General features: G+C 44.0%; 1 protein-coding gene across 1 annotated transcript in view; it reads right to left on the bottom strand.

The window, feature by feature from the left end:
- Positions 1 to 26,825, bottom strand: part of LOC8030370 (collagen alpha-1(I) chain) — a 140,267-nt gene that overhangs the window by 93,474 nt on the left and 19,968 nt on the right. Inside the window, exons 7-18 of the mRNA XM_042294438.1 lie at positions 24,945 to 24,998; positions 23,129 to 23,182; positions 21,556 to 21,609; positions 19,117 to 19,170; positions 17,569 to 17,613; positions 17,446 to 17,499; positions 11,727 to 11,771; positions 9,156 to 9,209; positions 8,834 to 8,932; positions 7,946 to 7,990; positions 2,390 to 2,488; positions 1,202 to 1,309 (exon numbers count right to left, since the gene is read on the bottom strand). Coding sequence (XP_042150372.1) covers positions 1,202 to 1,309; positions 2,390 to 2,488; positions 7,946 to 7,990; positions 8,834 to 8,932; positions 9,156 to 9,209; positions 11,727 to 11,771; positions 17,446 to 17,499; positions 17,569 to 17,613; positions 19,117 to 19,170; positions 21,556 to 21,609; positions 23,129 to 23,182; positions 24,945 to 24,998 — 765 coding nt within the window. The remainder of the gene's footprint in view (positions 1 to 1,201; positions 1,310 to 2,389; positions 2,489 to 7,945; positions 7,991 to 8,833; positions 8,933 to 9,155; positions 9,210 to 11,726; positions 11,772 to 17,445; positions 17,500 to 17,568; positions 17,614 to 19,116; positions 19,171 to 21,555; positions 21,610 to 23,128; positions 23,183 to 24,944; positions 24,999 to 26,825) is intronic.

Here is a 26,825-nt window from a genome sequence, read left to right on the forward strand (position 1 = left end):
GCCATCTTTCGAGGCAATCTTTCAAATACAGGGGTCGGACGAGGCATTGCAACCTCTCTGAAAGTAGAAGAAAGTGTGGCACAGCACACTGTCGGCACTACCTTAAGAATGACAAAACGAGCTGTCCGGGCAAGAAGGCCGACGGCCACATGCATTAGGTATACTACCCAAACAACTGACGCTCAACGATGAATCATGACAACGGTGCCTTAAATGTGCCTTTGACTGGTGCGTTTAGCATCTTATACCTTGAGGATATATCGGAAGTGGTCCCAAAGTGGCAACATTATGCCATAGGAGTCGCACTGTCAGACGTGATCCTGGCAGTTGGTCGTAGAAGTTCAGACAAAAAAGATGAGCGAGCGCAAGCGTCGCTGTCACCGCTGGGTGTGTACCAAAATGATGTTTACAAATCACCTGACTATTTTATCCAAATTCCCTATCCGACTCCCGTGAAAATGGTACGCGTCTCAAGTGGCGTTTTTACGTGAAAACACCGGTACCTCTGATGGCCAACGGGGCGGTGGCTATGCACCAGATACCATTAGCACCCTGTCAGACTATTCTTTGATATATTTTTCAGAATAAATGTCCCGTCACCGGAAAAATGTATCAGTGCAAGCACAAGGAGAGAAGATCCTATCGGTGCTCGCATTTAAAGAGGAGACTATTCAGGATCCGCCAAGGCTCTAATCTCGGAGCAGAGATTTGTGTAGGCTTGCCGGCCAAGTCGCCTGTAATGATGTGTATCACACTGTGCACGTGTCTTTTGCTGTCGCTCTGAAAAAAGAAAGCTTAATTTCCCTGACTGACGCTGATTCAGGAGGAAATTCCCTTACAACTCCCTGTTTTCCCCATTTCCCGAATTCCTGGACACCCTGCATCGCAGCAACCCAGCTCCCGAATGTCAAAACTTACACGAGTTCTTGAGGTAGAGAGTGACCTACAGAAGAACAAGCACCTGCTGCATTTAGCTTTGCTGCCGTGACACCACTAGAACAGCGGCAGGAAACAGCACGACATAAGTGTGATGTCATCGGGCAGAAATCGAGGGACCGCAAAAAAGGATGCGGTAAACACACCAGTCGAAGACTAGTTCCAGGTGCCATAATCACGAAAAGAGATGTTATGCACAAAGTCTTCAGTGGAGGTAACTGGGGGCCCACAGTCGGGTGGCCCTGGGCGAGGACTGAGCGCTCACCCTCTTGCCTGCCGGTCCGGGGGGTCCAGGGATCCCCCTGGGGCCCATGGGTCCCCCTTCACCCTTGAGGCCCTGCTCTCCCTTGTGGCCTGGGGAGCCCGGAATGCCCTAGAACACGCGCGGCACACTCTGCACTCTCATGCACGAAAACACGCGTCAGTGGACCTCACTTTGGGTCCACTGACGTGAGCCCTACTTTGGCATTTGCCTGCAATGTGAGCCCTACTTTGGCATTTGCCTGCAATGAAAGACTCCCATGGCATATGAAACGAGTCGATTCTTTGCATTTCCTTTTAAAAACTGGATGTGGGTCGCATACAATAACTATGTTTCCGAATGACATAACATTTTAAAGTGCCCTTAAACTGTTTTAGCAAAATTTCAAATTTAAAAGAAAAGGTTTAGAACCATCAATGACAATATGCCACTGCAGATTATGTCCCGCTTGTGAGCTCTCTTGATACTTGAACGATTATTGAGTTACCATTAATAGACTTACCACTGTGTTTTACCATGGTGTGACACTTGAACTCCAATGAGTGTTGCAATGTTGTGCCAACAGTTGCCTGACTTTTTTTAGGCTCACTAAATTTCTTGACATGTAAAGTTTCCCATGTTGACAGACACCCTAAATTATTTTTGAGACTTGACTATAAATTACTGAACAGCTTTATGCACAATACAAAAAGAGTGACATACAATAAGACAACAAATGAACAACACACAAGACCTTTTCCCTTTAAAGTGTTTTCTCATTGGTCTAGAAGACTAGAGTCACGGTGATTAAGGTTGCAAGTAAGCTACAAACCCTTTAGGTTTTCCGCCCTCTAAATCGTGCCCTCTAGGCATGACTTAGAAGGCAGCATTGGGAAAGAAGGCATATCATGCCCTCTTCCTACAGGGAGCAGCTGTACCTCTGCTGACTTCTTGCTGCATGACCAATTCAGCCGAAAGATCTTCAAATAACACCTTGTTCTCCTGTCAGAGCTAAAATTTACATATTTCCTCAACTTCATTGAAAACCAGTGGTTCCACCAATTGCTTTGTAAATGTTTACTGTTTCTCTGAATGAAGTAAGTTAGCAATGGGCTCGTTGTGTAAAAGGTCACACTATTTAATCAGAGAGAGGTTTATTGGCTAGTGAGTCCTAGTCAACCGAGTGGCGAAAGTGCAAAGGTGCCTTCTCACCGAGGTTCCTTTGACGCCTGGCTGCCCCGGACTCCCAGAAAGTCCGGGGGGACCTCTCGCCCCGGGAAAGCCAGGCACCCCGGGAGGCCCGGTGTCCCCCTGGGGTGAGAACACCAAAACTGGTTTGCTCCTCCACCAGCCTAACCAAGGGGCTGTATGTAATTCTTAAGTAATTAGTTTGTAGACTCAAACTAATTACTTAAGAATGCAAATAAACATGTTTTTTATTTTTGTGCACAGAGTTTTACTGTAAAAACATATTATACAAGTCAAAGCAGTTACGTCTAGAGTGGCCGTTTTAGGGGCAAAAAACACACAATATGGAAGGCCCAGCAGCGCGCGACGCGCGCGGTAGCAAATGAGTTAAGGAGAGGCCCAATTGGTTCAAAGACGGTCGCACGGTGGCTGAGAGCAACTCACGTTCCGGGAGGCCTTCAACTAGCCGGAATGGCAATCTCACTGAACAAGTGTGAACTTCGGTCATGCAAGATTGTCACAGCACCATCCAAAATCTTGCTGATGAGGGGGAACGAGTCCTGGCTCAGTATATTCCATAATGAGCGAGAATTTAGCCTCGCAGAGTGTGTGCGAAATTCGTACCGAAGTTGCAAACGCTGGAGAAAAAAAAACTCCTTCTGCAAGCCTTGCAATATGCTGGAGTCCGCAAATGGTGACCCCAACTTTCTGTACGCCGTCATTACTGGTGATGAGTCGTGGGTTTACAGGTACGATCCGGAAACCAAGGTGCACTCGTCACAGTGGAAACATTCAACATCCACGAGGTCAAAAGAAGCACAGCAGGTGTGCAGCAACGTCAAAGTGATGTTGACAATTTTTTTTTTTACATCCAGGGGGTGGTGCACCACGTGTATGCACCACAAGGCCAAAATATCTCAAGTGTACTGGCTGGAGGTCATACACCATCTTCGTAATGCTGTGCGGCAGAAGAGACCAGATCTGTGAGAAGTGGAAACTTGACAGTCGCATCATGACAATGCATCAGCTCACTCCACACGATTAGCTCAAAGTTTCTTGGCAAAAAAAAAAAAGCACTGCTATAGTTCATCAATCTCCCTACTCCCTCGACATGGCACCTTGCGATTTCTGGCTCTTACCCCAGCTGAAAATGCCGCCGAAAAGAACCTAATTTGAGCGACGAGAAGACATAATACGGAATACGACGTCCCAGTTAAGCTCGATTTCGATAACGGCCTTCGTAAAATACTTCCAACAATGGCAGGACCGCTGAGAAGAGTGCGTGCGACCCCAAGGATAGCACTTTGAAGGGGATGAGGGGTTCCAACCTTCAGCTAAATAATGTGGATGCTTGGGCAAGTTGGTGATTCAGCGCTGCGAGTCTGTCTCCTTGTGTGCATGTGAGTGTGCCTGTTCATCCGCGCTGTTCCATCCAAGCAGCTAAATAAATGTATTTTTTTCCGGCCACAGGTTCAATCTGTGGCCGGAAAAAGTTGAAAAGCGGCAAATTGTTTTTAATTCTGCCTCTATTATTATGCAGATAACAACATATAGCGGTTACTTTCTGACCCTGCCTCGTAATAATTATTGAGATGAAAACACGCAGACTGAAACATAGTCTGCTTGTTGACTGTTTACTCACTGAACATTTCATGCTCTGCACTGTTGACGCATACTTATTATCGGCGGTTTGTAAGCACAGAAAAGAAAATATCCACCGAATTCAGTGGGATCGAGCAGCTACACCCGTACCAAGTCATATCAAAGGAACGTTGGTTCGTAAAGTGGCTAAAGAAAGACCCAACTTTTTTTTCGCAGAACACGCTAGCAACAGTGTTTCCTCGCCGATTTACCAGAAGTGCTTTAGGCATTTGAACCACTGATCTCTATGACAATTGCTGGATCGCGCTTCCCCGCTTGTTCGCTGCAGCGCAAGTGAAGCCACCGGGCTTCACTCGCTTGGGATACGATTTGCCGTTTTTGCTAGCCTTTGCTGCGGTTTTCCAGCGTGCTGACGACACGTTTTCTACTCGTTCGTCGTCATTCGCCGAAGAAGTTTTTTGAAGACTCTGTGTATTGTTGAGACTTTCCGTTGTGAACACGTGGAAAATTTTACGAAAGTGCAGTGTCGCAGGAAAAAGGCACAACGCGTCGAAAGGAAGGGCTGGCGGCGTGTTCAAACCATCCTTGGCACGCCGAAGTGCCGTGTCTCTGTGCCTTCGCACGCTTGGATACCGACCAAGAACCGACGCCGTGTGTATGTGTTCAGCGAGTGCAATGTGCGTGAAGCTGTTCGTGCCTCTGGATCAGCGTCTTTTCCCCTCGCGGTTTAGGAACGAGCTTAATCCAGCGTCCACTAGCGACGGGAGATGGGGAGAAGGTACGTCTTTTTTTCGTCCTTTGACGATTTAATACCGTGCACAACAGCTCCTCATCACTGATCAGTGCTGGCTTATTATCAACCTACGCGACTCGCCTAATTGTAATTGGTCAACAGATTGCACACGACCATATCGGCCGCGCTTCAAAGATTTTCATTCTCGCCGTCTTGTACATTTGCTTTCGAAAACCCCCTGGCTCCACGTACAACGTTGCCCTATTCGTGCTCCCACGGAATCTATTAGAGTAGATTTGGGACATAGCCATGGTTAATATAGTACATAAGAATACGTACAGATCTCCCCCTTTTATTGATAGCAACTCACCGGAACAGCTGGACGATCCAGAACTCCGTGGCCGATATATATAAATGATCTAAAGGCATCTACGCGCGACACACGTTCAGAACTTTGGTGCGGCGTCAATTCTTGACCGGTATCCAAGCGTGCGAAGGCACAAAGATGCATCACTCGGCGTGCCAAGGAAGCTTTGATCACGCCGCGACACCGGCGACACGTTTTCGACGAGTTGTACCTTTTGATACGGCTTCACGCACATTGCACTCGCTAAACACATTCACACGGCGTCGGTTCTTGGTCGGTATCCAAGCGCGCGAAGGCACAGAGACACGGCACTTCGGCGTGCCAAGGATGCTTTGAACACGCCGCCAGCCCTTCCTTTCGACGCGTTGTGCCTTTTTCCTGCGACACTGCACTTTCGTAAAATTTTCCACGTGTTCACAACGGAAAGTCTCAACAATACACAGAGTCTTCAAAAAACTTCTTCGGCGAATGACGACGAACGAGTAGAAAACGTGTCGTCAGCACGCTGGAAAACCGCAGCAAAGGCTAGCAAAAACGGCAAATCGTATCCCAAGCGAGTGACGCCCGGTGGCTTCACTTGCGGGAGCGGCAAGCGCGATCCAGCAATTGTCATTGAGATCAGTGATTTGAACTATAAAAATGACAAATCAAGTGGCGAGCAGGACAGCATAACTTACAATTCACGCATGATGGACCGCAATTACGAAATCAGCGGGTATACACTCAAAAGCTCACGCTCAAAGTAAACAAGGTATTCACGGGTTGGATTGGATTGGATGAAGCATTTGTGGTAAACTGGTAAATCTCGCATATTTATGCAAGGTTTCAGTGGGCTTCAACTGTTTGCTTAAATTAACATCAAAATAATTAATAGCATATTTTTGTTATATAAAAACAAGCAAAGAATGCACTATTGATTATTTTTGTATAAGAAAGTAAATTTCGGTTTCGATTTTAGTGTTGCTGAATTTGAGAGGTATGGGAAGGTTAGCAATCGAACTGCACAATCGAACTGCACCAGCGAACTGCGTGTGCGCAAGCGAGGTGAATCGCAAAAGAAAATGTAGCTAAAATCTGAAACTTCCGACAGAGGAAAAATACATATTAAAAGGACACAGGCAAAGACCTTAGTCTTGGACCTTGGACCTAAGTGTCCGTTCAAATTTTTGTGCAAGCGAGAAGGGAACAAGGGGGACAAAGGACAAACTCAACTCAGTGGCTGGTGCGCGACCGAAAAAATCCGCAGGGACCTCTACATTTCCACTGGAAATGGAGAGGTCCCTGGTTCGATACAAGACCAGGCGAATTTGGTTCGGTCGCTCACCAGTCACTTAGCTGTGTTTGGAGATTTGTGTTTGTCCTTTGTCCCCCTTGTTCCCCTTCTCGAGGGATTGTTCTCGTCATTTAAGTGCCTGTGTTCACTTAATGTATTTTACATACTAATTTAGTAGTCTCAAGTTTTAGGTATGTTTACGTTTCCAATATTCCTTCCTGCACGGGTAAGGTGTGTGGTGTGGTAACATGTATACACTTCGCGACAAGCATTCGCCAGTTTATTATTTTTTTTCTTTCTGTTTTTATTTTAGAATTTAAAGGCGGACATCAATAAAAGTACTAATGTGGTGAAACGTGCTCACTTGGGACACTAACCTACGCTGTAAGGCTGTATGCTAGTCGATGGCATGTATGAGTGAACCGCAAAAAATCACCGATGTCGTATTCGCACTAACGTTGACGCGCAGTGTACGTGTGCCGGTTGCGTGATAAAAAAAAAAAGCATTTAAGCAATTGGGTTATTTTTAGAAAAAAAAAAAAAGAAAAGAAAAGAAACGTTGCAGAGGAATACGAATTATTTAGGGCTTTCTAAAATCAGCATTTAGAAGGAGGAAAGCCAGAAGCCTAATGTTCATACCGAAAATAGAATAAAACTTCGCTGAATTCTGACATCACATTGTTTGCTTAGAAAAGGTTTGTGAGACGTATCTTAAATTACGCGTCTCAGTGTTTTGCCGTTTCACAAAGGGTGTAATTAGCAAACAAGAAAGTATTCAAAAGTTAACTGCTTGGTTTATTTTGAAAATTTTTAACACGAGATTGACATCAAGCGAGTTCGCTAAAAGAACTCAGCTTTTGACATTAGAAGCAAGAGATCAAATTGATAGATTAAACCATCGCTGAAGATTAAACGATAAAATTTCAAAAACAACTCTTTTAGACATTCTTTCTTTCCTCGGGCAATTCAAGAATGGAGTGATTTAGCAGCTGATATTTGCGCGACTTCCCACGGAGCGCAAGTTCGTCTGCATCTTGGGCAGGGGTTACGGTGATGTCGGAACGCCGAGTTCTGTTTGGCTCTGATTCTTAGGATGGTGGGCAGACTTCAATGCTATCTTCCTTGAGGTACTATCGTTTCAGTCTAGCCAATCAGAGCTCGGTGTTCTGACGTCACCGTAACCCCTGCGCAAAAAGCACACGAACTTCCGGTACGCATTGACTTTTGATCATTTTACAGAGGTTATACAATTTGAATTTAACTAGTTTCTTTTTTTTAATTTTGGCATGCACTGCATTTCCCAGGTTTTTTCTCTTCTATTTATTAAGCAATTTTACAATACCTCCTTGTGCAAAGCTCATCGTAGCATGAGCCAATGTAAACAAAAAGAGGAAATCGAAAACGAAGACTAATGATAAATGTTTTACAAAGCGCTTATACATTTTTAATTTGGTCTTTCATCTGATCTTAAGCTGCACATTTGGGCGGTGAAAGAAGTTCGCCGATGCGTAGACCATTTCAGCTGTAAGAAAAACACGTTTTTTTGTGTGTTTTTTTAATACTTGGTTTGCCAAAGTAGCTGCACAGAGTTATTAGTCCCCTTACCTGAGCACCTTTTTCTCCGGGAACGCCGTCTTTGCCAGGGGGTCCCTAGAAGAACACGCCAGGAAGGGGAAAATCGAAAGGAAAGGTGTTAGTTGGAGCAATTACAAAACTCAGGCTATATAGCGTTCCATCGATCGCTTATTACTCAAGTGAAATCGCCAAGTCAATTGGCAGTGGACAGATGCGCAGCCCCTAATATTCCACAGAAGAGAGGTAATGCGCATGCTCCGAACATGTTCTATGCCTAGTTATAGACAAAGATGACCAGCAGGTGATTACTGGAGCGGTTCTATAGAAAACAATTAGGGCTTGGCAAATCGACAAACCTTCCGATTAATCAGTTAATGCTTTATTTGCGATAAATGTTTTACACTTGTCAATCGGTTAATATTTGAATTTTCTGGGAAAAAGTAAAAATGCTTGCTCTGGTGCGCTGTTATATATTTTAGGAGGCAGCACCGCTGTATTCCCCGGCAAAATACTAACATTCCCCGAGATCGTAATTCAGAGTTATTATCAGGTTTAAAAATAATGTAAAATATTTTATTCGTAAAATGATTTGCTCGTGTTTTCTCTTTATGGGCGGCACAGCATACCCGTTTGAAACGAGGCGGCAGATTCCGCCAATGGATGACATACCAAGAAACTGTAAAACGAAAAATGTGTAGTCTTGTCACTTTCTTCGGATACTGTGCACGAAGTTCAACGCCGCCGATTAATCCATTAATGAATCAACCAAAAGGTAGATATTAATTGGGTTTAAATAGCTAATCGGCGCCCTGGCTTACAAGGGTGCTGACAGGTTCTGCATAGCAAAATATGGAAGTACTTATCCCTACGGCTTTGAAAGAATATGCAAAAGCGGCCGTTTTCAAATGGGCCGCGTACCATCAAGCCGTTTTCTCCTGGAACTCCGGGCTTTCCGGCCTCTCCGCGTGGACCTTGGAGTCCCTGACTTCCCTTGGGGCCGGCACCTCCTGAATCACCCTGGAAGTAAGGATTGGTGTCAATGTCTAAGATGAAAAAAAAAATCAGAAAAAAAAAAAAGTTATGCATGTCTGTCCAAAAATAGATAAGGCATTGTGTCACGCGCGTGTTGCCTAATTGGAAACTTAATGAATATACCTAAGATTGCGGCAAAATTAGAAACCCCTGCTCAAAAATTCTAAAGAGATTGACATAAAAAAAAAACTGGGAGGGGGTGGCTTACCTTCATTCCAGGTGAGCCTGGAAATCCTGGTGGGCCTGGCCTTCCTATGGCTCCCTAGATGGGGAAAAGCGGCACAGTCAAAACTAGATTGAGCACTATACCATGCACGTACGTGGCTATAAGGCTGTCTCAGAAACAACGTGGTTGATCAATATAAACCACGCAATTTACGTTTCTAAAGTGCGTCGGAATTATATTTTAGAAGTGTCCATTATAACAAGGCGCACTATTTACTCGGCATACACAAGACGATAGTTTCGAGGCAAAAATTCTTGTAAAAAGTAGTTACACAAAAAAAAATCTCAATACGAAAATTCATTTTGAATAATGTAGAAAGTATCAAAACACTGCCAGGAATTATATCGGTGTGAGTCGAAGACATGTTACATTTGCCCGATCGTCATGCAGATATCTTCTTGAAATGACTGTGCACCAAACCAGAAGCGGTTTCGTGTTTTTCAGTGTTGGGTACCATAGTACAGGGAGTTCTCGAGAAAAGAAAACCGCGTTTTTCTGCCCAGGTACATCAACTACCGTAAGATCCCAAGAGATAGCCCACCTAAACTGGTATGTATATCGGATGGAAATAAGGGGTGGGCAATCTTTCGGTGTACGATGAAAAAGTTTAAAAAGGCTGTTTTTAAATTTTGTGACCGGCAAAGGGCTTGTGATCGCAGGGAGGGGCGATAAACCAAGGACGACTGTCCTTCCCAGTAAGCAATGTTCGCTTATCTCCCGCCGTGGCTAAGTAAGGCCATTTCTGTCGAGGTCACCATTGGCCAGGGACTTGCAAGTACTAGAAGTCGCCTACCCTTTCGGTGTTCTTAAAAAAAAATAGTACCCCCAAAATGAGGGTGTGTTATCTTTCAGGGATGGAGTATTTCTCGGGATATTATGGTATATGTATTGCAGAAAGCTCGAACTTCGTGAGAATGTGACGCTAGCGGTTGGGAGAGTCCGCGAAAGTTTGTGAACACAACGTTACCTGGATCAAAAAATAATTAAGAAAGACAATTTTTTTTATGAGCCGGCGTCCACGTAAGCTTAACATCATCAAAACAAGGTAATGACACTGGGGCGCCTGTAACTTCTATTTCAATGAAAAAAAAAAGTTGTCAGCAAGAAATACGATATTGCTTTCTTGCTGACAAGTTTTTTTGTTTGCTCTTTCTTTTTTTTTTTTTTTTACTCACTGAAATGTACATGTTACCGGCGCCCACGGTGTCATTTCTTGTTTTGACGATATTTGGCTTAGGTGGTTGGCTCATTGAGAAATTTTGTTTTCCTCAATTACCTTCTCATCCAGGCAACGTCATGTTTTCAAACTTCCGTGTTCTATCTCAACCGCTAGCGTCACATTTTCAGGAAGTTAGAGCTTTCTGCGACAAATAGTTGCCTGAAATGGCCAAAAACATGGTTCTCTTTTCTTGGAAACTCCCTGCAGATTTAAAAAGTACTTGAAGTAAGTACTTGAAGGAAGCACTAAGAATGAAATGAGAGGTTATGTATTTCAAATAAAGTAGAAAGTACACCGGGAGCAACGTACTTGAAGTAAAGTCCTATAAATACAATGTGTACTTTTAAAGTAAAGTACAATCACTTTTTTACACAACCTTTCATGGTGCCCTCGTGTTCTCTTATACAGTACTTTTTAAGTGTGTATACATTTCCCCAGGGACTGGGGGGGGGGCATCAGTTATTTTTGGGAATGGTGACGGATATTGAATTAAGTCAAGTGGCCACAGAGTAGTTGTTTTACTCTCACTGACGAACTATTTAGCAGAGGGAACTTATAAGTTATAAGCCACTTATTTGTATCGGTCTTATAGCCACCATTACTTCTCTCAAAAATGACCGAATGACGTGTCGAAAGACGTTAGATAGCACGTTATCATATAATGACGATGAGCCATTTTTTTTTTTTTTTTTTTGTGAGAGGCTGGTAAACTCTTACAGTCGGCCTCAGAAGTTGTGTACTCTAGAGCTGGGAAAGCTAAAGAGTCGAGGGGTGGTCCTTAAAAGAGCTTAATTTAATCGATCGCAAGAAATCGCTGCCTAGATCAATGCACTCGTCCTCGTGCCTTTCTCAGCGCTTCACTCTAGTTATTGCCTTATGGGAACGACAAAAGAGACGACTTCTGTGGAAGCCCGCTTCCGCGGACTCTCAGCAGCTTGGAGATTGTCTACCGAGTTGGTGGCAAGGCATGAATCTGTGCCGCAACGTAAATAAGATTGGGCAGTGGATGCCGGAAACAACAAAATAATCTCGGCTTTCCCAAATTGCACTTTTTATACCCGTTGTCTGCCATTGTTTCTACAGGGAGCCGCCCTGTACACCGCCATGGCGAAAATGTTAAACGGAATTTTGGGAATGTACTTTGAAGTCGGGAGCTGTACCTTGTTTTGAAAGTACCAGAAATGTACAAGTACATACTAAGAGAATGTACTTCCTGTAAAGTACACGTTTTCTAAACCTCTTAAAGTAGTATTTTCAATACAATGCACTTAAAGTACTTCCATACACTAGTGTTTTTAAACGTGTCATTCTAAGGAAGAGTATGGGTTACTCACTGGAGAGCCGGGAGGACCAGGAAGCCCATCGATGCCGCGTATTCCCTGCATGACACAATCAAAACAACATGGCGATATACAATTTCAAGCGAGAAGCACAGCAAATAATAGTTACAAAGAGCTGGAGTGAATTAGGGCTTCGAGAAGATAGAATACAAGGTTCCTTTTTTATGGTACTGATGATGGGGTCATCGCATGGCTTATTTTATAGAATTTTAGTAGACCGCGTGCTAGACCTTTGCGTTGCAAACGGAGGCTCGTGCCCTCGCTTTGAAGCATAGATTGAGCACGCGTTCGATAGTCCCGAAATCCCCAGCGTACGGTCTGCTAAAACTCACTAGGGATTGTTTTAGTAGATCGTTTTCAAAGCCCCGCTACCGGTACGGGCACGCGCAACAGAGCATGCATCAAAGTGGAAGCGCGAGCTCCCGCTGCATATGGCGAAGCCTGAACACACCATCTACTAAAACTGAAGATGGAGGGTTCTGCCGGGCACTGTTAATGTATTAGTAGGAATATGAAGTGAAAGATAAGTGCCAAAGGAAAGGAGGGGAATGACGTTTCGACCAGAAGGTCTTCTTCAGGTAAAAGGGGAGATGACAGAACAGAGTAAGAATACCATATATACAAAAGGCATAGGTAGCACGTGATAGATGTGACGTTGTGGAGAAAGAGAGAGAGGAGGAAAAGTCTTCAAGTAGGGTGCGAGGTTTGAAGTCAACAAGTTGAGGAATGCGGGTGGGGGGGAGGCTTATAGCCCCCGCGTAACTGGTCAAATTATATATATAAAAAAAAGGAAGGAGCGGGAGAAAGGGGAATGTTTAATAGCCAAAAGAATGTTTCTTGTCCAGACCGGAAGGAAATTCCGTCTTTAAGTTAAAAATTAATCTGTTTTATTTTTTTTTCCGTGAGGTGGGTGTATGGAAGCCTGATTTGATGACGCAAATTCGCATGTTAAGTTCAGAGTGATTTGTGGAGGAGAAGTGTTTAGATACGTGTGCGGAGAGGTCATGTTTGAGTTGGCCCACTCTTTCCAGTGTGACGAGTCTGCGGTGTTTTCTGAAGCGTTCGTGGAGTCGGCGGTCAGTTTCGCCGATATAAAATAAGGTTGGACAGAGTGTGCAGGAAGCGATGTATATCAGATTAGAAGATTTACAGGTGTGATTGTCAGGGATTCTCATTGGCAGGTTTGGGAGGAGGGCCGGTGTGTTAGCACGTAAGGCATTTTGGGGCGCCGCACGGCGTGGTACCGGGAAGTAAAGTCTGAGGTCTTATGGAACGGTTGCTGCGTACTAAAAGGAATCGTAAGTTGGGCTGTCGACGGTAAGTTAGCGCACGTGCTTTAGAAATAACTTTGGAGTCTACGAGGTGGGAAGTGGCGTCCATGATTAGTTTGCCGAGCCTAGGTATCGAGGGATGGAACGTGAAGATGAGGGGGTTGCAAGGGGGTTTAGACCTTGATTGGGGAAATAGGGCGTCGTGACGCGAAATGTTAGAAACGCGACTACTGGCATTGCGCAGAAGGCCGAGTGGGTAACCACGGATTGTCGCCGTGCGTAGGGACTGGGTTCCCGTGAAGATCGAGATCCCGCTTTTGCAGCAATTATTTCAGAGAAGAGAGCTACGAGCTGAGCTCTAAGCGGACAGAAGGCTCGTAAGCAGAGGTGTGATGCTGTGCCGACGATATTAAACTACGTCCATCCACTCCTCGCCCAAATCGGATCAATCAATTTGTTTTTGCAGCGAAACCGAAACCAACAACTAGACCACCTGGAAACGATGCCAAAACTTGTTTTAGCACGCGTGCAGCCAAATTCTGTTTGACCCGCAGGTGAAAATAGAGCGTGGCTACGATCCACCAAGCTCGTCCAGGTCAAGTGACTACATGCATTTGAATGATTCGCCTGTTGCCTTCGACCTGTGGTCATCGCCTCTGAGGGAAAGACCCGCTGCCTCATCGCCGATCCAGTGGATCCGCCGAAATGTGTACCGAGATGCCGCTTCGTGTACCTAATTGCCGCTTCAGAGGCGAAATCTGCATCGCTTGCTTTGCAAGCGCTCCTAATTCGATCGGGGGCCGTCGCAGTTGTGTTTGCGTGAAACGGCATACGTTTGCTCGAAGCTTATGGCTGTTTTCGAGTAATATCCTGCTAAAAGGCATGACTTCCTTTGCACACGCTCGGGAACTGCATTAAAAGAACCGTGTTTCAGTAGGGTACAGCCTAGGACAGTGGTTCTCAACCATCGATGTTTCGCGGATGCATTGGATCGGCGGAGATGATGGAGGATCCCGTTCGTGGTGAGAAGAGAGGAAAGGTATAGGTTAAATATAATAATGATTTAATATATGGATATAACTAAGGGCTAGTGTGAAGTAGACCTCTCTTACTGACGTTCACGCGAAAAAAAAAACTCGGCCGAAAACTGAAACATTTTTTTTCGATCTGAGGCAGGGTTTCGCGGACCCCTAGAATGCCTTGGCGGATCCCCATTTGAGAACCACTGGCCTAAGAGACTATATAATTCGAAACTACAAGACACCCATCGACCAACGCTTGTTATCCCGACCATCCGACAAACCTTTGCGTTTTGTGACGTCACGCAGCAGCTACGGATGTCAGCCGTTGACACTGGCGAAATTCGGGGTGCAGTTTCGTACATACGCTTATAAAAGGTTTAATTAGTAACGGGATATCATATATCAAAATAAAAATGTCGTTTGTCTACATGAAGGCCCCCTCGACGTAACGAGCGCAAAAACTTAAGTACTTCCGGTTTCCTAAACCCCATGTCTCAGGGTTTAGGTTATAATGTGTCTACTCTAGCTAGTGCCTCCTGGTACCAACACCTGATAGCTGAATTACGTTGGCAATTGGGCTAATTGGTTCATTCTTAATAGTACAAACAGCTCAGCGACGTGGACAGAGTAAAATAGGACTGAAAAACAAAATCGCGGTAGTTTGTCAGGCTCCTTTTAACGTGTCCGTGTCGTTGCGCTGATTGCACTTTTAAAACCTGATAGCTGGTCGTTTTCCGTGTAGGGATCAAATGGTTCTCCACAGCCCTCCCACTCGATTTCGGTGAACCGTTAGCTTATGATCCATCTTTCCTCACTCCCAACTTCCGTTTATTATAGTCTCCTGAAGACCATCTTACCTATCCATTGGTCGAGCCTTATATATCCGCGGATTATCCGCGGATATCCGCAGTAAACTGGCGGATAAGGGTAAAAATGAATCAGATTTGGCGAATTGCAGATAGGATGCGGATGCCAGGGGCTGCGGATGCGGATCGGATGTGGATACCCGCGAGTCCGGATCTAGATTTTTATGGAGGATAAACGTGCGCGGCCGCGCAGTACTGTAGAGTGAATAAGTGAGTGATACTATGAAGTACATCATTCAATGTATTGCGGGAGAAAACTACTCCTTTAGATAAAAGGTGCCAATCGGGGATAAAATTGTTCTTTAGGTCAAGAAACATTTCATTCTCACGAAAGATCACTTTAGAACGTACTATCATGCCAAAAATGCTCTCTCTAAAAAAATAAAAAAAAAAGATAATAAAAAAATAAAGAATACGGGAGAATTAGTCGTCCCGGGAAAGCGTGTTCTTGTTTAGCTGGGAAAGAACGGAAAACGTTCTTTGGGAAAAGAAAACCCATAGCGTACAAGCCAAAAGAATGGTGAAGTGTGCAAGCGGCTTCTTCGCCTACGAGTATATCGAGGAGACTGAATTCGATCCTCTGGACTGGTGGAACTCGCGCCAGCACGAGTTTTCGCACCTACTTCTTGTAGCACAGTTCGTGCATGCCATTCCAGCATCAAGTGTACCAACGGAGAGAGACTTCTCATTAACGGGTATTAATTTAAGAAAGGCGAATCAGTCTGAACCCATCCTTGTTGACTATATTCTGTTTCTTCTACACAGCAACCTCGTCAAGTAAAACATTGCGTGTGTGCGCGTTCTCTTTTTCTCGACAGTTGACACTGAGTTGTTTTTTAAGTATATGGTTCCTAGCAGAAATGGGCGAATACATGCAAATATGTATCGAAATACAAATTCAAGATACTTCGTCAAAAATGTATTTAATTACAAATCTAATTACATTTCCAAAAAGCATTTAAATACAAGATACAAATGCAACCAAATGTATTTGGTCTCCTCAAAATACTTTTCCAAATACATTCCTCAAAATATGCGTCAGCGACTTCAGGGCACCTGCAACGGGTTTCTGGGTATCTCATTTTAATTTTGCATCGCACACTCGGGAGTTAGCGTGCGAGGATCTAGTAACGTAATAGAAATATCACAAAAACATGGAGTCAGCTTGGACGTAATAGGTGAAAAAAGTACAGAGCTTCAAGCAGTTTTTTTGTCGATTATATTTTGGTATAGACCAACAAAGAACCGAGACGACCAAGACGCGCAGCACTAGCTAGAGAATTTTTTATTGTTGCAAATCGCACCAGTTACGAAAATCTGGATGACCCGCGCATTTAGAATGTTCCAGGCAAAAATATGGATGGAAATCAGGCTGGAAAGCATTACAAGTTGTCACAGGCACTTATTTAGCCAGTCTGCCTGTGAACGTCGATTTCGTCACTATTCTTGCCCTGGACTAGCACCTTAATCACAAAGTCACTAAACGCTTGTGCTTGATTGAGAGACACGGCATTCGGTGCAGAACGTAGTTTTCTTCCTGCTCTGGACAGTGACAATAAATTTGAGGAATGTATTTTCGCCCACATAATTGTATTTAATTAATATTGTATTTGGAATACCCACGTTTTAGTATTTAAATACGCACGTCAAATACATTACCCAATTTGTAATTAAATACAAATGCAAAAAAACAAAGTATTTGAAATACGTATTTGAAATACTTGTATTTGAAATACTGCCCATCCCTGGTTCCTAGCATGCAGTTGAGGGTTCGTGTTTAAAACTAAAACCGATAGGACGTGTAGCCATTGTTGAATGTTGTGATCTCTTCCCTGTGCTGTACTCGCGCCTTACCACATATGCACGAGTACTTCGCCGCTGTAAGTGAGCACCTTTCCTTTCACACCTTTGTTTATTGATTGGTCTAAATAAAATGACAAAATATTATTAGTCGGTATTTCGCTAATTTTTATGTGTATAAAATATGCGTCTGCTTAAAATGGGTTTTTACGAAGCAAAAATAAAAAAAAGTTAAAATTTTCTTTCTTTTGAGCGCGTCTTCCGAACAGACTGTCAGTTTCATGGACTCCCAAGACAATCTCATAACTGCGATCTTATTTCTAACGATGCGAAGTGTGTCTGGGAGGATGATCGCTTATTTTATAAATACGATAAAACAGAATACGATAAAATGACGATCACCGTACTCTGGCACGAAGAGTTAGTTCTTTGTACAAAGGTAACCTGACGGCTCATAGGACACCCCCCTAAACAGGTCGCCTTCGTCTTACATGCTTACTCTTTCTTTAATCTTGCCCCTCACCAACACGCTCTTCGTTCATTATAATAGGACACCATCCAGGCGCTTTCTTACATTGTCTGCGGATGCGGATCGGGTACGACTACAATTATTTACGAACATTGCGGATGAGGATCAGATGGGGATGATCAAAGTGTTATCCGCGCAGGGCTCTGTCCATCGGCAATTAGTAGCAGTCAGTTACGGCCCTGAATCGGCAGCAAGTATGCTGTCGACGACAAGGGAAATGCTCACGGGTGGTCCGGGTGGTCCGTCTCTTCCTCGCTCGCCCCGGGGTCCCGCCGGTCCCTGAAGAGAAAACCGCCGTAGAGATCCTCGTTCTTGAGGCGCCACTTACAGACTCAACGCCTCACTCACAATAGGTCCCGGTGGTCCAACTTTTCCGGGTGATCCCAGAGCCCCCTGGAACCAAAAAAGATATAAGTCGAGGGGAATCGTTTTGATATCTGGAAATCATTTTGAGAGAGCCGTGCGCTTGCACGTATTTCAAGGCGAGAGCTATATCTTACAAGTTACAACCTGCGGAGTAGAGCCAGTAGGGCCAGGGAACGTGGATGCTGGTTATTCTAGCACAGAGTGTGTTGACGTCACTTGACATCATGACGTCACGTCAAACGGTGACGTCACGGGTCACCCTTACATGGCGTGACCTCATGACGTCAGGTGACGTCACACACACAGAGCACAGCTCAATCGCAACACATTCCGTGAGTCTCCGATTTTATCAAATATAAACATGATCGAGACATGCTTGTATTTTCTTCATTTAATTTAATTTCATTTATTTCGATCATAAAGGCCCGGTTAGGGCATTACCTAAAGGGGGCATGTATTGAACAATACAATGGTGACACCGAACAGTAACTTAATGTACAAGAATAAAAGCAACAGAGGTTATGCATCCACTCATTTTAAATGGCTAGTAGATGATCATCAAAAAAAAAAATTCTGCGCTAGTGATGGTAAAAATAGAGGCAGGCATCTGGTTTCATTCAACGATGGCATGAGGAAGGACTTTGCACTGTGATCACGGCGTCTTTTGTAGATAGCCCGATTCTCCGCCTTCGCCATCATCTATAGCTGGGGTGACCACCTTTTTGCTAACGAAATGCGGGACACACTGGGCCGGCTAAGGGGGGGGGGGGGGGGGGGCGGGGAGGAACTTACGAACACACACTACACGACCCGAGGCTCTGTTAGCACATTTATTATCTTGCGCTGTTTATAGAGCCGCAAATTGCATTGCAAAAATTAATCTAAAATCATTTTTACTCTCAGGGATATATCTTCATGTTATTAAATGTGTCGAAGTTGAAAGTATAAAAAGCAACTGCAGCAGAACTCAGTGCATCAAATGAAATCTAGAAGCAGTAAATCTTTTTCGGATATACAGCATGGTCCTACGCACATTTTTAACATTATTTTCTTTTTCAACCGCTGTGAGTTGCAAGCTTTTTATCTTCTAAAAAAAATCAGCAACACTTTTGCATTTACACGGTATGAAAATAATTACAGCACTTTATATTTAAAATTTTTGCAAGAAAGTTTCTCTCACAATATTTTGCCACCAAGGGGCGAGGCACAACGGCGCATGCGCGTCGGGTCTCCTGCAAGAACGAAGGTCGCTTCCCGCTATGCTTGGATAGAAAATGGCGTACCATTGCGATTCATGCGATTCCCTGCGACCCCCGCGCTTCCCCACGTTGTTGGGCAGCACCATGAGTTGCAGAGCGAATTTTGCGACAATTTGGAATGCGGGACATTTTGAAGATTTTGGAATTTCTCGCGGGACGCGGGACATGAGCCCTCAATGCGGGACAGTCCCGCGAGTCGCGGGACGAGTGGTCACTTTTTTTAATTTTTTTTTTGATTGGGCAGTTTATCAGTGGTTAGCCACCCTCTTACTTTTTCTCCTTGAAGGCCTTGCTCTCCTTTGGCTCCGTCCAGTCCAGGATAGCCCTGCATACACACAAGGCGCTTGGTTCGATCACTCTCCACTTTGAAAAACGTGTAATTGCTCCGCGAAGATTTGAGACAGCCTTACCGATATATCTTTTATTTGTATAGTTGAGCACCTGCTGCGATCCCATCGGAACACATTGCATTGTTATACAGTGCACCACGCAGTTAAAGTACCTCTGTCACAAAAATATTAGTAGATTTAATGATGCAATTTAAGTTGGGAAAGGAAACATAAAAAAAAATGCGGAAACCACCTGTTTGTGCTCGCGGTCTTTTGTTTTGCACAGAAATACCACGAGCACGCGCTTTTTTTTTTTGCATATCAATGATAATGTTTAATGTTGAACAACATATTTTGCCGCCTACGTCCCTGCTATATATTAGGCTATTAGGACATTTCCTTACTCCAATAGTTTTGCTGACGGCTTGTTAGCAGCGGGAGAAACAACAAGATCGGCGATCGTGTGTTGCTAACTATCCCTTATAGGTACGCCCCCTTTTACGGACACTTTTGTTGACTTCTGTTGTGAGACATTCACAATATGTGCGTAATTTTTACACCTAAGACAATATACCATTTTGTTTCACTCTTAGACTGCAACTAACTTGTGCCTTTAAATGGTGACATTTTATACATATAAGTCCTGGGACGTTGGTTCATTAAAAAACACAAATAAAAATTAAATGCAAAATTCTAGTGAGGTACGTTTGTTTGATTTGTTAATGCAGGCACAGAAGTACACATAGAAAGCATCCTTACTAAGTATCAATCATGATGTAGAAAACCCGAGACTGTCTTTCTTCTTTGACCAAGTTTCCCTGCTTTTACCATAGTCTCGGGTTTTCTACATCATGATCAACATCCACCAGCTCGCCTGCGTACTCACTGTTTTTTCTTTATTAAGTATCAATGATCATTTCATGCGACAACGTGGAAACGCTGTCGCCTATGATAATATCGTTTCCGGTTTGTGTTCTTCTAAACTGCACTACTTTATTTCCTTTATTCAAGCGTGTGTAACCCTCAAGCTGTAATGGTTACTAAAGGGCGGAGGGGGCCCTGGCGAATATGCAGCCGTGCACTGTAAGAAGAAACACTGTTGTAAAAATTAAACAAAGAGAAAGGACAATTGAGACGAACTGCTTCCGACCGCGCTTTTCCATCTGTGCTTCGATACCTGGTGCCGCGGCTGCCTGGCGTCCGCATTTGATAACACGGAAATTATTTTGATTTCCTTTAATCTAACAATCGTCGTCATATAGACATGCCAGCTAAAATATTGTATAAGAAGTTAGTTTGGGTTTTTATTTATTAGTTCGCTAATTATCGCAATGCTTGTGCGATAGTGTCATCCCATATTGTGCTATGTGGATAACTTAAATTTGGTCTGAAAGTTCGAAACAATCATCTTGCATAGTAGCATGTGGAACCGCAGCTAACTGTCCGAGTGGTCGGAATTTGCTGGATTATACACGCACCCCGGCAGAAGGGGGCGCTGGCCATAACCCCACTGATGAAAATCAGACTTTAGGCCTAGCACATTAGGCGTGGGGTCTACCATTTTATGTTTTTATATTGAAATTATCGGACCCATAGCTGCCACGAGAGGACGCCCTTGCTTCAGCTGGACGGTGAGGTGCTCCCGTCGTTGCTCACGTGACGCTTTTGCGCGTTGAGCCTGCTGTATGCGACTTAAAAAAAGCACTATGTTCACTACATGAAAAATGAAAGCCGTTTACAATTCCCTGTAATGCCGTATTAGAGCGCAGCTCTCAAGGAGGAGGATGGAAGCGTACTGAGGGATAGGTGACTCCTTGAGGTCACGTGACCTCAGGAGGGGAGGTCGCGTTATCTCAGGGGGGTCACGTGACCTGGGGGAGTCACGTGACCTGGGAGTTACGCCGACGGCGACGGCGACGCCGACGCCGCTCAAGCCGGAAACGGGCCCTTAAGAGCTGTGCTCTAAAAAAATGTTCAAAGCACTTTGAGCTGCCCGTTATCTATCGATGGGACGCAAACCTCCTTGAGAAATATTGATATTCATAAAATGTCAGCATAGAAATGGTAGGACAGAACAAAACATTATAGCTAGAGGGCTATACAGGTGCAGTTATTTAGTATTATATCCGATTCCTCGATAATAAACAGATGTCGTGCATCACTTTCTCACATCCATGAGACATTGCTTAATCCCTGTGGCTTAGTGAGGTGACAAGGGTCCGGCGGGAAATCTGAATGATCCGGGTGATACTTTCCCTGGGACTTATTCATAACGCGTGCAATGTAGTACATGCTTCTCGGCTAAAAGATGCTGCCGTTAGTAACCGAAATAAGTCGTGACCTCTGAGTCTCTTCGAATAGTGAGTGCGACAAGGACTTACTCTGTGACCTTTGGCGCCTGGCAACCCTGGCATCCCGGGCAGACCTCTGGGACCCTGGAGAACAAATACACCGGGACGGCACGAAGTTCTATTACGTTAAAGAGCTCCAACGTGGAACTTTACACCATGGTTATGAACTGGTGATTTCTTTTGTGCGGTCTAGTCGCATGGAAACGTCATATGCGCCGACGTTTTTCATAAATGGAGCAATCATATATACTGTAAGCGGCTTATTTTTCGTGGATTCAATATTTCGTGATTTGCTGAAGTTTTGGAATAATTCGCGGGTTCTAATTTTCGCGACGCGGTGGTATCTCAGTATAGATTCCTATGTGTCTACAATTTACCGGAGTTGCTCGCGGGACCTGCTTTCCGCGAATTGAAGGCGATTCGCGAAATTTGCAAAAAATTAGGTCCTCGCTAAAATTAAGTCGTTTACAGTGTTGAATAACTTAATCGCACCATTGTCCGCATGAACTTCAATTCTAAGTTGCGTGCCTTCTCTAAGCTCGCAGATGCAAAGCATCAATGCGCAGTTGACATTTGGGGAAATTAGCTGACACGTCTGGCTAGTTTATTCAATAAAGCACTTTCCTTCAAGGCGATAGCATTACAGCGAATAACATTTCTTCCTGCGCCTGTAAAGTGTTCCTCCTTTACAGAACAGTATCATCATTTACAGAACGCTAAAACAAATGTTTTTGACTTCCCATTGAAGGAGCAGCAATCGAATGAAATAAACTTAGCGAGGGATTCTAGCAAAGGACCATTTAAGTAGTCAGAGCCGGGTGTAGGAATGCTGCTTCGCAGTGCCATTTTTAGTTTCAACGGTGCAAAAAGGGCTGGAATATCGGGCCTTACCTTTGCAGGGCGGAGTTTATGAATGACGCAGCACTATTCGATTCAACCCCCTATTCGCACACCCATACCAGAAATTTAACCGGTGTTTGGCCAGCGCGCATGAAAAAAGTCACGCACGGTGTCCCATCTCTTTTGGGTTCCAACTTACATTCTGACTCCGTCATTCGCTACTGTTCTTTGCCTGAGTGCACTAAGAACACGGCGTGCGGATGCAGATGCGAATCGAATAGTGCAGCGTCATTTCTAGCTCCCTAGCACTGTGAAAGTTATAAATTACGAACTGCTGCTCATTTCGAACCGTTATTCGTATACACCCATGCCAATTATTAAACCACTGCCGAGTCACTGCTTGTGTAAAAATTAATGCGCATAGTCTCTTTTTCTTCTTTTTTTCTTCTTTTGTATCAAAGTGCCTATATAACCAGGGTTGGAAAATAAAAATTTCAGCTGTGTTAGAGACTTTTTAGTGTTGTGTCGTTTACCCGCAGTCTCGGGGTTTTTTCAACCACGCACATAGTCTCCAGCTTTTTTGGTTTCACGCTATCTTTCGAAACTGTCATTCGCTGGTCTCCTTTGATTGATTGCAATAATTGGCGATCCCGGTACTCTCAGGTTAAGTAGACGGGCATGTATCTTTCAAAGCAAGTCTTCTCTGCGGAAGATTGATAATCTTGTGGTTCATGAAGATTAAAAAGAATGCAGTCGAGCTCACGGTGGGACCCGCAGAACCTTGTACTCCAGGCCGGCCGTCTTCGCCGGCGTCTCCCTGCAAATATAAGCACGGAGACCACATCAGGTAAGGGACTTCCCTCCAGCTTGTTCAATATGCGTGTGCAGAAGGACCGCTAAGATTGGTTGGAAAAACACTCATTTTAATAAAGTCTTATTTCCTAAGAAAAAGTACCCGTGCACAAGGAGCCGAGCTGGCTTCGAAACGTCGGGCACATTGAAGAAATTGGTTAGAGTCTACGTTGTACTTTTTCTTATTACTTACCTAACCAGGCGGAGTTCTGCCGAAATGTTTACATTTAAGCTTTATTTCCTCGCTGAGATTTTTTTTTAATATTTTATCTTATAAAGGATGTTTGGAATATATGCTTTGCGAATCATGCCGATTTGGCGCACACAGCGTTATTGCGCTGCTCCTAGTTCCCAGGAAAAAAACAAAACAAAAAACGACAGCTTTTTAGTTGTCACAACTTATTTGGAAGTTTCCGACGGCTTGCCACTCGCATTAAAATCAGCCCGCATAAGTTACAGGCAGTTGACAAGCATAGTGACTAAGCAGAAGACGCCGGATAAATTCTACTATCCGGAGAAGGTGGTGTAAGATTCATCCTGAGTAAATTATACTGAATGCATCTTCAGCATTTCATAAGCTTCATAAGAAAGGCATCTCAACTCATTTAACGCGAGCGACGAGCGCTGCCTATCATGGTTTATACAGCAGCTTGGCCATTGAATATACTTTTTTAAATAAAAAAAAAAAAAAAAAAAAAACATGTTACAGATACGTTCATACTGAAAACCCCTGAGACGGGGGCCCGGGACACACAAAATGACGGACCCAACAACATCATTTTGAGACGGTGTTGTTTTTGTACCTTTTTTGTGGCCCCTTGTTTCCTGGGGTTTTCAGTACGGCGATTCACCAGCTTGCCTACGTAATCACCTTTTTTGTGTGTCACGGATACGTTCAAGGACGTTAACAAGTAACCGGTACAAGAAGTTATCAAAATGAGCTAGTTTTTCTTGAATAGTGACTAAGCAGAAGACGAGGGGTGAAAGGTACCGTTACATAGAATAGAATTTCTGCGCTTCGTAGCACTTTATTAGTATGTTGTAAGATCCGAAAGTGATTGTACAAAAAAAAAAAAAAAAAAACTTTCAGCCTTTCCACTTGGGTAAAGAAGAAAGACCGCTGCAGCGAAGCTGTATTATGGTGGGAATGAACTATTGGCCGGCCGCAAGTCGGCAAGCCAGAGTGGAAAGGCTCGAAAGGTTGCCGACATCTATGAGCGACGGCGGCGACCAGACAGCCGGCAGGCCGGTTGTCTTGTTGCCGCCGTCGCCCATAGAATGTGGTAGCTGTCCAGAGTTCTGTGTCATCATTTGTTTGCTGACGGACACGATCCTGGGGAAACTAGCCTCTAGCTGCTCCGCTGTAAAAGAATTATCGGGTTGTGTTTATGTTCATACAGCCTTGAACTTGGTCTGCCTCAACGGGCGACAAGTCTCCCAGCTGTTGATGAGAAATTTGCCCAGTGCACTACAACCGCTAGCCTGGGGTCTTTAACGTGCATCACTCATTAGTGATACACGACCCCACGCCGGCACGATGCTCATCCAGATCGAAACGAGCAGGGGTGGGGATTGAACCCAGGATCCCTGATTTCTGCAGCTTGAGCTTTCGCTCCACGTGCTCCGAGCTGGTATGCTCCAGCCCACTCGGCCACGGATCCCCCTTTGTACATCAACTGTGCCTCATAACTGTGTCGTGAAATGATGCTGATTTTGAAAGAACTTACGTCTTTGCCAGGTAGTCCAGGTAGTCCTCTTTCTCCTTGAGGACCGGGTGAACCCTAGAAGTAGACCAGAAACAGTGACATAAGGATATTAGGAAGACCCTTCGGTTGTGTCTGCACCACTGTCACGTCACCACTAGCCCTTTCTTGAGTTCAGGGTTTCCTGTGCAGTCATAACTTTTTTAATTGAACTAGGTTCATTTACGCTTTGCACGCGGTGATGCATTTCTTCAGATTGTCTAAGATTGGTTGCAATTTGTTGCTTTTAGCTTAAAAAATATATAAAAACCACCGAAGGGTGTGACGGAGCAATCTAGGTGAAACCTCGCCTGACCGATAGTTGAAATATAGGCCTTCACCGCCGACACCATATCTCTCAGCGATCTCAGTAAAATGTTTCAGCGAATCATTAGAATATTTAATGAGCCCAGACATTGTCACAGGCGTCGCGCTTGCAAATAGAAACATCTGCTGAACGACGTTGTAAATAAAAAGATTACAGCTGAACGACGTTCCTCCTCCTTTTTTTGTAAATAGCTTCTGATTGGATAAAAAAAGACAAGGTTGTCACAACTAATTAGGCCTACAAACATGTCGCAATTATTTGTCATAAAAAAAAAAAAAAAAAACTTTGCGGAGAATGAAAGCTTCACCTTTTATTGAATAGACGTGCAGCGACAGCAATTGTAATATTTGTGGTCGTTATTGACTGTGAGAGCTCCATGTAGCTTCATATCAAAACGCCATTCCTAATTAATCTAAGTCCAACAGCGCATCTATTAAAACTAAACTTTGATTACATGTTTCTCAACTTTTCCACGGTGTGTGATCGCAGTCGACCCGATGCAGGGCAGAGTTTTATTAGTGATTTCAGCCTTATACATTGGTTGATATATGACCAGTTTTGGCTTGTTTTCAGAGCTTCGATGGCTTTCTTTCTTTCCAGGTAGATGTTCTTTTATCGTGCGGAATATCCAACGATCTTTCCTGACAGTGCTTCAGCTTGCCATCCGGCTTCTCCATCTCTTGCTGAATATGCTGGAAAGTTTCCTGCATAACCTTCAATGCTGGATTGTAATTCAACGACAGAGAATGTCTTCAAACGTTTCGCCCATAAAGTACAGAGTATCATTTACGTGTTCTGGATTATATCATAAAAAGACAAGTAGCCGCACGGAAGCGTTCGAATCTCCACTTTCAATTAGGCTATTTATCTGGACTTGCGAAGTCGAATTCATCCGCAGGCCGGCATTGGAATGATTTGGTTACTGCCATTGCTCACCGTTCCTGTTCAATCCTGGGTCCTTTAACTTCTGGTGTTTGGTTCAATACCGACTCCGACAACTTCGCTTAGCTTCTTAGAAAACGTATTGTTTAACTTCAATGATTTGTGTATTCTGAGAGCTAGACAAAAAGATATTTACCAAGTTCCCTAAGTTTACTAATTTGTTTTGTTGTAAATGGATATAGCGCTGTTTTGTCTAATATTGGTTGCAATTTGCAAAATTAGCAATTTACTAAAGTTATCAACGTGCTGTTTATAGGAATGTCTCGCAAGTCTACGTTTCTGCGGAGCACGATGTTATATAATAGCGATCGACGCAACGTCAGAGACTTACGGAACAAAGATAACGTCCTCACGCTAAAATGCTGTCTGCGCAGATTGTATTTCCAAAGAAAATGGCTTTTTTGACTTCGTTATTTGCCACGGTTTGTATGAAAAACGCAATTATTCTGTCAATGTGTGCTTTATGGGTATCACGCGCGTGAAAACAATACTCAAAATATTTACAGCTACAAAAATATCTTAGTCTGAAAACCCACTTCAAATAAAAGTGAAAAGCGGTTATGTACCACATTGTGCCTTTTTGCCTAGTATTAAAA

This window comes from Ixodes scapularis, unplaced genomic scaffold, assembly GCF_016920785.2.
Source record: "Ixodes scapularis isolate PalLabHiFi unplaced genomic scaffold, ASM1692078v2 PGA_scaffold0__279_contigs__length_252992795, whole genome shotgun sequence".
Lineage (NCBI taxonomy): Eukaryota > Metazoa > Arthropoda > Arachnida > Ixodida > Ixodidae > Ixodes > Ixodes scapularis.